This window comes from Rattus rattus, chromosome 1, assembly GCF_011064425.1.
Source record: "Rattus rattus isolate New Zealand chromosome 1, Rrattus_CSIRO_v1, whole genome shotgun sequence".
NCBI classification, from domain to species: Eukaryota; Metazoa; Chordata; class Mammalia; order Rodentia; family Muridae; genus Rattus; species Rattus rattus.
The window spans coordinates 200,550,758-200,561,808 of NC_046154.1; the positions used below are offsets into that span (position 1 = coordinate 200,550,758).

At 40.9% G+C, this 11,051-nt stretch overlaps 1 protein-coding gene across 3 annotated transcripts; it reads right to left on the reverse strand.

Moving 5' to 3' along the window:
• Window positions 1-35: 35 nt before the first annotated feature.
• Window positions 36-10,466, reverse strand: Rxylt1 (ribitol xylosyltransferase 1). 3 transcript variants are annotated; one of them, XM_032913205.1, is made up of 7 exons: window positions 10,385-10,466; window positions 9,895-10,151; window positions 8,905-9,060; window positions 7,512-7,614; window positions 3,288-3,602; window positions 1,286-1,456; window positions 36-463 (listed from the first exon to the last, which is right to left on the reverse strand). In XM_032913205.1, the coding sequence occupies exons 2-7, from the start codon at window positions 10,061-10,063 to the stop codon at window positions 46-48; spliced, it is 1,332 nt and encodes a 443-aa protein (XP_032769096.1). In that variant the 5' UTR covers window positions 10,064-10,151; window positions 10,385-10,466; the 3' UTR covers window positions 36-45. The 3 variants fall into 3 exon arrangements, with proteins under 3 accessions (XP_032769096.1, XP_032769089.1, XP_032769104.1); XM_032913198.1 differs by lacking the exon at window positions 10,385-10,466 and having other exon boundaries at window positions 9,895-10,292; XM_032913213.1 differs by lacking the exons at window positions 3,288-3,602; window positions 10,385-10,466 and having other exon boundaries at window positions 9,895-10,293.
• Window positions 10,467-11,051: the final 585 nt, after the last annotated feature.

Consider the following 11,051-nt stretch of genomic DNA (forward strand, 5'->3'; position numbering starts at 1 on the left):
GCACTATAAATATTCACACTTATAAATACACCATGCTAGATATAATTAACCTTTATTATTCATAAAAAATGAACTTTCTAAAATTTTAGTAAATTTCCACTTTAGTTCTGTTTTGAAATGTTGGTACCAATGAAGTAACATTTTTCTTCTTTGAATCTTTTCTTGTAAGATTATAGTTTTCTCCTTTTCTAAAATAGCAGGGAGCTCCTTCCAGTTCTTGATGAAGATGAAGGGGGCCCCCATGGCCTTGAGTAACTGCAGAGGAGCGCTGTGCTGACTGGATGTGTTTCCACAGTGGCCAGCTGTCATCACATCTTCTACCACAGGAATGGAGCCAAAGGAGCAGGCCTCATAGATCCTGTAACATTCAGTGTTCACTCCCACAGGGCACAATGTGAGGTCACTATGAAGCAAAGCATCTTGGTAATTTTTAAGGCTTTCATTTGTCTCCTGAGGCTGCCACCTAGAAAGTTAAACAAAGAAATCCATGTAGGGTTTTACTTTGCTTATGGAATCTTTTATTGAAGGAAATCTTTTTAATGTCAAGTATCAAAACTGTGAACACATTATAGAGATGATAAATGTGAGAGATGCTGAAAATGTTGGACCAAATACATTTCTTAAAACTTTTTAAGATTTTGGGATGTGGATATAGCCCGGGTGGTAGTACTAAGACCTAGTTCTGATCATCATCTGTGCATAAAACTGGGTATATAAGTCTGTAATTGTTGCAACAAGAACCTACTATTCCTCCAGTAAGGCTTTCCTCCTCTACACCACCCTCATCCATTCGCTCACACCATCCCCTCTTGCCTTATGACCTTTGACTTTGTTCCTCCCTTTGCATGGACACTGTTGACTCCTATACCCTCTTCAGGTCTGTCTACTCAGAGTCTGCATGGTCTTCTTCTGCTTAATTCTTTTCCTGCACAGTATTATCATCTGACACATACTATGTTTACTTGTCTCTTCCTGCAACAAACACTTCAATACTATAGGAGCACATCCTCTGTCCTGCTTAACTCCCATCCCTACCCCACAACTATTGACATTATCCTGAGTAAACTGGTTTCTGGTGTATGATAGTTGTTTGGTAAGTTGAGCAAATGAATTTAATATAATTACATTAATAGCAGTGATATCCATTTAGACAACAACTTCTGTTACAATTAAAAAATAAATTTCTAGATCTAGAAGCTTAAATGGAGTTACTAGGAATTCTTTGGAAACCTTTTTGTAGACAAGGTGATACTCAGATTTGGGGACACATAAACATAGAACTTACTGTTCTCTTGCAGAAACCCAACAAAGTTTATCATTTCCATCTTGTTTCAAAATGTTCATTAGTGCTTGTCTTGATGAATTTTCATAGATAGTCCCTAAGAAATTACATATATAGGGTCTCTCATCATGCAGCATGGACCAGCTGGCTTCAACCACAGGAAACTTCCTGTATCTATAAAAAATATAATAAATAACTACACAGTAGGACTGCCCTATAACTTGGCTTGTTAGGTCATATATATTAAGGAGATTTAAAATATGATTTCCAAACACACTGTACAACACAGACACATACAATCATTTTTGTCCATTAAAAAAGAAAATGTTCATGAGCTCTGAAAGATTAATTCCAAGAAATTTTCAAATATATTAAGACAATAACAAATAAAACCTGTGTCACTCTACAAATGAGGTTGACTACAAGTGACCCATTCCATGTGCATTGGGCAATGATTTGAATAAAACTGTGTGCCTGAAATCGATGTTCTACATGAGATCACTATGGCGTTTTGCATCAAATACCTTGTTGTTGAACAGTCCTATATGTGCTATGTTTAATAGCATCCCTGGGCTCTACCCATTTGATGACACTTGTTACAATGTCCTCTCTTTAGTTGAGACAATCAAAAGTTTCCAGTTGTTACTGAATGTCTCCTCACTGGGAACAGGACAAATCTGGCAATACCAGAATTGCTATATTTCTATCTTCGATTATATGAATAGGTATGTCATACAGTTTGGAAAAAGTGAAAATATTTCTATCAATATAGGCTCTTCTCAAGGAATAGATTTTTCTGAAGATTTTAAGGGTGAATGTAGTTAAAAGGTATTTGAAACTTTAAGACTGGTCCTAGCCTAAGCTTATTCATCTGGAGTGTTATACATATAGGTGTAGGAATCTGTGTCATTTCTCTAGTGACATCTGTGTTGCTGAATAGAAAACTGTTTGAATCTACAAATGGTGGTAAACTGTGACGTACTAATGCATGTCTGATTCAATTCTATCAGTGAGATGATTCATTTATCCAACAAATAATTGAGTACCTACAGTGTATAAACACTATTTTAAAATTTATTTTCATTTATGTGTCTATCTGTAGGCCTGTTTGTCCCCATATGTAGCCATTTACCCAGAGAGTACAGAAAAAGGTGTCAGATCCACTGGAACTAAAATCACATATGGCTGTGAGCCACACCATACGGGTGCTGGGAACTGAACCCGAGTTCCCTGTAAGAGCAGCAAGTGTTCTTAACTGCTGGGCCACTCTACAGCCTTTCATGAACTATATTAAAGCAGGGAAGACAATTCCTGCCCTCAGAAAGTTTACATACTAGTGAGAGTCTATCTGGAAGTTTAAAAATCTATCCATAGAAAGCTTAAAACATGCATTCCAGGTTGGAGATTTAGCTCAGTGGTAGAGTGGCTTGCCTAGCAAGCGCAAGGTCCTGGGTTCAGTCCTCAGCTCCAAAAACAACAACCGCAACCACAACAACAACAAAACATGCTTTCCATTTTTTCAAGCTGGAGGATTATTATATTGAGGACCCTAAACTATCATTTCATTAACCTTTGCTTTTATAACAGTTGAGATTTACATGAAGTCAGCCATTCACAAACCTAAGGGTAAGAATATACTTTATATGAACATATTGCTACAACAGTATTTGTTTCCACTAAATTATGGCGCCTTTTCATTCTCTGTTAAATGCCTTTTTAGGATTTAAAATTTTAGCCTATGTCCATTTTAAAACAGAAACAACAAAAATGCACTCATCAGTTCTCAGAAGAGGGTAAAATCCAACAGCAGCAGCAGCAGCAGCAGCAACAACAACCAGTGATCATTGTGACTGACCTAGGCATGAGGCCACACTCTATTGACTGTAGGAAAGATTGCCCCTGGCTGCATCATCTGTGAGCTCACTGCCATTTAAAACACCATCTTCCTGGTTCAGAACATTAGACCGTAAGGGTCTAGGCATACATTATCTTATCTTGTACTTACGTTGCTACACCTAATGGCCACTGGAGAACATCTGCACCATTAATCCAAGGGCTGTCATATGTTATGAAAAGCAGGTCCACGAAGCCTCCATTTCTTTTGAGGAACTGCATTATCCAGTCATTATCACAGTGCTCATCTCCAAGCAAGACAACAGCCAGATGCTGCAGTTTTTGGGTTTGTATTAAATTCTGGGCATAGGTTAACCACTGGGTGGCATGGAAGATCTTTGCTTTTTCTCTTCCATTTAAAACAAGGACCACATTGTCCACATCTATGGAGAAGTACCCGGGAACTACAGCTGGGCCAGTGATGAAGCTGTAGAAAAGAACACACCACAAAACAAGAGAGAAATAAAACTGAACAAAGGAATATTTCAGTAATTTATATAAAGTCCAGAATGAGATTAATATTTTCTTTAGAAATGCAATTTGTATAATGCAAGTTCTTCTGAGTAAGACTGGAGCGGCCTATAGACCAAAAGAAAGCTTTGGGTGCAGAAATTCAACTGGCATATGAGGAAGGAATACATGGACTCTCATTTTCTCACCGAAGGAAAAGCATCAAAAATAATGTAAAGGAAAGCATCAAGCTTCAGGGGACTCTTAACATATAATTAAAAGGATTTGTATGCATGTTTGTGTGTCCAAGCATGTATGCATACCAAGTGTGTGTGTGGAGGCCAGAGCACTTTGCAGGGATTGGTTCTCTCCTTCCAACATGAAGGTCTTGGGGCTGAATTCAGGTTGTCTGACTTGGGGGCAACCACTCTTAACTCATCTTGCCAGTCCTTAAAATATGATTTTATAAAAATATAAAAGTACATATTGAAAAAATACTTATATATCTTCTATTAGTAGAAATAAAAAATATGAGCAAGAGTATACAATGAATTCATAAGGTCAATTCTCTTTGAGGAATGAAGAATAATAAGTCTAGGAAACAAAGAAAGGCCTTCATTTATTGGAAACAATTCTTTTAAGAGGAAAGTTAAATATAAAGATTATTCACAGCAGCTAAAATATGTTAAGTATGAGTAGTTAGGAAATGGGAGTATGTTGCATTTCTTTGTTTGAAATATATTAATAATTTTCATAAATGAAATAGACATGTGTTAGCACTCAGACTGTCATATGCTACCCCAATCACTGCCACCAAAGTATTCTGAACACTGTCAGTCAAGGCACAAGGGAGTGGGATGTGGGGAAATGAAAACATTCATTCTGTATACAGAAGAAAGGAAAGAGAGGCAGTGCCTGGGGGAGCAGTGATATAGATGGAACACACAGATGTAGGAATGGGCATCTGGGACTAGGGAAGATCACCTCATAGAGAGTCAGGAGGAGAGAAGGCTCTGACAGAGGACAGGTAAAAATGCCTGAGCATTTAGTGAGGAGAAATAATTATCAATGTCCTCGCTTTCCCTTGAGCTGCTGATCTTTAGAGTGTTTGGAATAAAAATGTATGCCACCACTGCCTGTCTATGTGGTGCTGGGAACCAAGCCCCGAGTCTGCATGTTAGGGAAGCCTTCTACTAACTGAGCTGTATTTCTAGCCCCTTGCTACTGCATTAATACGGTGAAATGATGAAAACTGTCGAAGTTTCCTACTATACATTAACATTGTAAAGTTTCTGTATGACTTAGTATAATATACAGAATGAATGCTATGTTTTAGTCAACTAAGGTTATCTTTGAAAATCCACTTACTGAGGAATAATTTAAAGAGCTCACATGCTCTTTAAATTATCTGAAAGATAATTTGTTCTTGTATATTACTTTGCATACATCTAAGCATCAGAACTTACAAATTCCAATATATTTTCTATTGATTATCTCAATTGAAAAAATGTCTTCAGAGTAAATACTAAATACTTCAATATAGAGAACCCAGAGAAATTTAAATCCTGAACGTCTGTGCAAACAATGTATTTCTGGAATTCATTTAAGTTAGTACCTATGTAATTTGACTGAGCTTACAAGTTGCAATTCCAAGTTTGTTACTTTTGGATCCATTATATACTACTTTTCATTGCTTAATAAGGTATTTTAAGAATCTGTTACAGCGCTTGAATACAAAATTCTCTAAGAGAAAATAGCACTGTTTTTCGATGATAGCAGAAAATCTTGCATAAAAATTTCAGAAGGGGCTTAGCTTCTCTTGGTGGGAGTTAACAGTGTTTGCTTTAATCCCCTTTCTATTCCATGGTAACACCAAGTTATTGTAAGCTTAAGGATGCTACTTATGACTCTGTAGGAATCTTTTGGAAACTTCTATGTAATATAGTAGAACTATTATTAGCTTAAGTCTACTGACAAGTTTGCTGTTCAAATACAAATACAGATAGCAATTTATGTACACAATAGACATTCACTGTCTCTTTCTCTGATTAGCAATTGAATCCAGGGGGTTGGGAATTTGGCTCAGTGGTAGAGTGCTTGACTAGTAAAGCAAAGGCCCTGGGTTCAGTCCCCAGCTCCGAAAAAAAAAAAAAAAAAAAAAAAAAAAAAAAAAAACAAACAAAAAGCAATTGAATCCAGAGTGCTTTACACATTCTAGGACAGTGTTCCTACCATAAAGGTCCAAGCCCAGCCACACATTTCCTTCCAAACAGTGGAAACTAAGTACTATAAAGTTTGGGACTATACATATGACCTACAATGAGATTACAGCAATGAGCATAAATATCTAAACAGGTACTTATACCTTTCACGTATGATTCCATGAGAGATTTATGCAGTTAGGTTAAGGAGGCAGCTTATTTGGTAAACTGCTTGCTTGCAAGCATGAAGACCTAAGTTCAAATCTTGAACTGTGTAAAAAGGTAGATGTGGTGTTAGGGACCGGCAGATCCCTGGTGCTCACTGTCCAACCAACCCAGCCTAATCATTAAACTTGTATAAGAGACCTTTTATCAAAAACAAAAAAAGAAACAAAACTTGCAGCTGGTGCTTTTGAGAGAGAGAGAAAGAGAGAGAGAGAGAGAGAGAGAGAGAGAGGGAGAGAGAGAGAGACAGACAGAGACAGACAGTCAGATAGACACAGAAAGACAAAGACAGCGGAAGTGTGGTGCATGTGCATCGATGAGAACAAGAAGACAGAGGGAAAGGGGTGGAGTTTACAGAGAAGGAACCAGAGGGCAGGGAATGTGGGTTGGTTTGCATCTAAACAGTCTACTCATCTACTAACACTAAATAAAATACTGACTTGAAAACAAACAGGGTTTACAGTTCCTAATGAAGAAGTACAAGTACCCTCCTCCCCAGGAACATGGACTAGGGAACAAAGGTAAGCCAACAGCACTGCGAAGTGTTAATAATGTCAGCAACCACGGCAGCCATGAAATTCACACGAAACTGAGATTAAATACAGCTTTTCCTCTCTTGGTATCTGTGGAAATGGATTTGTACTGGTTGACCACCCTACAACGCAATTGTCTCAGGAAATAAATACGTAAAAACAACTGTTTATTTTAGTAAAAAGCCAAAATGCAAATAGGACTTTCATGACAAAACTATGGTTTTCTAATTTAAATCTTTAATTCTATTTAAAAATTAAGAAATCATAAGTTAAATGAAATAAAATCTTAAAAGCCTTGGGTTTTACAGACTCTAAAAATCCAAACAGAAACAGTTCTGAACTTTGCAAATATAAATAATGGAAAACTATATCATTAAATAAATCATAGTAGATAGAACATAAAATTTTGTAATAAAAAAGTTGAATTCTACCCGAATACTTTCAGGTTCACATAACTATTAATGAAAAAAATCATAATGATGTTTGTTTACATATTAGTCCTCCAAGGCACAGAACATTACATATCCACTTACAGTTAAGTGTATAAAATGTGGAACATGAAGTTTTCCATATCACCAGCTAAAAACAAAACAGAAATAAGACTCCAAAATTTATTCTACAGACCTTTAATTTTGTTTTTTTGTTTTTTTTCCCCAGTATTGGGGACTGGCTCGAGGACCTTGCTCATGCCAGGCAAGTACTCTACCACTGAGGTTCATGGCCCGCTCTCCCTCCAAAATTATTCTGTAATGTCCAATTTATCAAGAAAATGTTTAATGAAGCTTGAGTGATGAACACATATTTCCAGGATTTATTTCTGTATTTTTCCCAAGCTGAAGGGGAAATGACTTGTAAAAGTGTATTTTCCTCTAGTAGTTACATAAAACATCACATAGCAGTACAAGGTTAACATTATCCAATGAGTACCTGTAGTGTGTTCTTCCTACAACTGACTGTCCTTCCCTCCACTGAGCAGTCACATCAGCAGGAGCGAGAGTACCTTCAAAAACATGTTCCCAGAGATAGAGACCTGGCAATCATAGAGCAAGCATAGAAACATCTGCTGTTTTATCCACGTTAGTATGTCAAAAACTGTTTTGTTTTTTCTATTTTCCCTGGAAGTTTCTTGCCATGGTCTGCTTGTAGGCAGTGCTACCAAGACAAGCCCCAGTGGACAATATAGTAGCTAACTGTACAAGGGTCAGACTTCAGGGGTTGTAGGTGTTAAAGTGGATTGTAGTAAAGACAACAGAATATCTTATTTATATTGAGGAATCACTAATGTTACTGAACCTTACTATCCATCATATTTGGAAGCTAAATGTGTACTATAAACTAAAATATCATTATTAGAATTAATTTAATATAACTGGAGGGACTAAACATTTTGTTCTGAAGCCAGAGGAGCTCAGCAGTATACCAAAACATGCAGTATGTCAAGGGGACATTACCTCACTATTTAATCAGACATTGTTGAATGCATGACATGAATGCAGACCACTGATACCTTATCCTATCTCCTTAGGACACTCGTGATGCTTTGCTTTGGTTTTATTTGAATGAAAGCTTTAAGAGTGGACAAGATCAGCAGTACCCACAAGGTAATATTAATATGAATTCATATTAATATGAAGCCACAAAACCTTTGAGAACATTGTGTCAATTACATTGAAAGATATATTTTGTTCCACTTCTAGTATGCCATGTTGCCAATGACACCCAACAAACCCAGCACTCAGATAAAGCTTCCAAATGTGTCAGGCTGAAATATCCCCGTTTCTCTATGTTATATCTTAATCTGTAGACCCTGTGACTATTACCTTTCATGGTGGAAGTGTCTCAGTGTGACTAAGGTGCTGAGATGGAAGAAGGCCTTCCAGAGACAGCTGACTCTCCTGCCTTGAGAAAGGCGGGGATAAAGTTGTAATGCTTTGAACCACTAAATATGGCGCTTTGTTACAGCAGCCAGAGAAAGCTGTGTGGTGTGGGGGTAGAACATGGGACCTGGAAGTGAGGTGCTTCTGTAGCAAATAGTTAAAAATGAGGAGGTAGCTTTGAAATTGGGAAATGGAGATGGCTGGAAGAGTTCTCAAGAGTATGGTTTTTATTAAATTGCCTTAAACCCACTGCAGAAGAAATGCACAGTCTGTATGGTAAGACTCAGAAAAGAGGAATGCAGTAGAGAGAACCTACATTGTCTTAAGGACACTGTCAAAAACTGACTGCATTAAACAGTGAAACATATACACTAGTAAGTTCAAGTCCTGCACAGTACACATCACACACTCTTTGCATGCTTTTTCTCTTTACAGTAACTTACCGATGGCAGCTTTGCCCCAGATTTGCACATGATGCTCTATTTTTTCTTTTGTGGATTTGTTTAAGATTTGCAGGCCAGTTTTAATTCTGTGTTGCTGCTCGTTTTTTTCATCTCCTTCCCAAGGATTCCATTCTTCACTCTCCAACGAGGACTGCTCTGTTTTAAAGAAGAGTGACTTTGTTTACCAGTGAGGACTAACTGCAGATAGAAAGTTTAGTCATTTGAATGAGATGCCAGTTTCATCTTCTCTTCAGGCTTCAGAGACAAACAATCAAATTTGAGGTACACGACTGAATAAAAGAAAACAAGCCATTTTTTTATTGAACCATCTCTGTCAAAGATTTTAAAAAGTTTAACACCAGATAAGAGAAGTATGTCCTTCACCGAAAACCTTTATAAATACCTGCAGAACGTCTATCAAGTCACATGCTTTAGGCTTTTCTGGAGTTCCTTCCTGGTTTTATGTAAGTGACCTATTAGTAGCTAGTCTTGAGCACACTGTCTCCACCAATTTCATACACAACTGTGTAAAAAAAATATTCTGCGCAAGGGAGTGGGAAAGGACTGCAATTCCAAAACAAATCACAAATACCAGGCGAGGCTCACTGCTGTAAATATAAATCACGGACTTCCGAAGTCACGTGGTCGGGAAGGCCCGTGTTTAACAAGGGAATGGAAGCTTTAAACTCAGCCTGCAGCATTTCTGCCAATCTCCGGCCTCTGAAGCATGCTGAGGGTCTACACCACATTTTAAAGGCCTGCGTGCGCGCCACCAGCCTCGGGTGGCCACTGTTGCAGGAAGCTCGCCCAGGATGAGCAGAGCTTCCGAGCCGAGCCCAGAGCTGGCTCCCGGGGCTGAGGACCCCGAGAGATCCGAGATCCGAGCTCCGAGCCGTGGCCCGCGTGGCTCATCGGCGCAGAGCCCGCTGCCCCGCATCCACGCACACGGCAGGGCCCGTAGGCCGCTGCTCGGTCCTGCCTGCGTCCTACCTCGGCCGCGCCTCTCCTTCGCTTGCGCCGCTGTCTTCCTGGAGCCCCGAGAGGTCGCGCCCGGCGGCCGGCGGCGGCGCCCGAAGAAGACGTGGTAGGCGGCGTAGATGGAGAAGAGGCAGTACAGGGCGACGAGGAGCGAGCAGAGTCGCGTCCGCGTCAGCCGCATCCCACCGCGGCTTCCCGGCTCCGCGTCCTCGCTTCCACCTTACGCGTGAGGAAAAGCTTTGGTCCAGGGTTGCCACCCTCCCTGTGGGCTAAGCCGGGAGAGGGTCCTCAGCGTTCTGTTTCCGCTCTCCGCCCCGTCTGTCCTCAAAACAGCTCGCCCACCCCACAGCTCCCGAAACACAGGCCGCATACTGGGGCTGGCTGCGGACCTCAGACCCCGCCTCCTTACAACCAGCCTCCCTCAGGTCCCACCTCTCCACCCTCAGCCTCCCTCAGGCCCCGCCTCCTCACCCTCAGCCTCCCTCAGGCCCCGCCTCCTTACCAGCGTCCCTTAGACCCCGCTTCTTCACCCTCAGCTGCACTCAGGCCCCGCCTCCTTACAACCAGCCCCTCTCAGATCCCGCCTCCTGTCTCAGAGCCTCACTCAGACCCCGCCTCCTTACCGTCAGCCACACTCAGGCCCCGCCTCCTCACCCTCAGCCACACTCAGGCCCCGCCTCCTCACCCTCAGCCACACTCAGGCCCCGCCTCCTCACCCTCAGCCGCACTCAGGCACCGCCTCCTCACCCTCAGCAGCACTCAGGCCCCGCCTCCTCACCCTTAGCCTCTCTCAGACCCCGCCTCCTCCTTCACAGAGACCCTCCTTCCACATTCACAGCCTCACTTAGGAGGCTCAGCCTCATTTTTCCCAGCCTCACACTCTGCGCATTACTCTTAAATTCTCTCAGACCACGCCTCCCCATCTCCTCTAGGAACACCAGATCAGTGCTCAGAGTTCTGATCAGCCTCATCTCCTTGCACAGCCCCGCCAAGGTTAGTCTCCAGCGTACTCCCTTGACCCGGACTGTTTCACTTCTAGCTCAGCTCTGCTCAGACCCCCAGGGCAAAGGACGCATCTTATCTCCGTATGCTCCCCTACCCCTAACACACGCAAAGCTCTCCTCTCCTGCTGCTGGCTGACTGTAAATTATACATATATTCGTAAAACT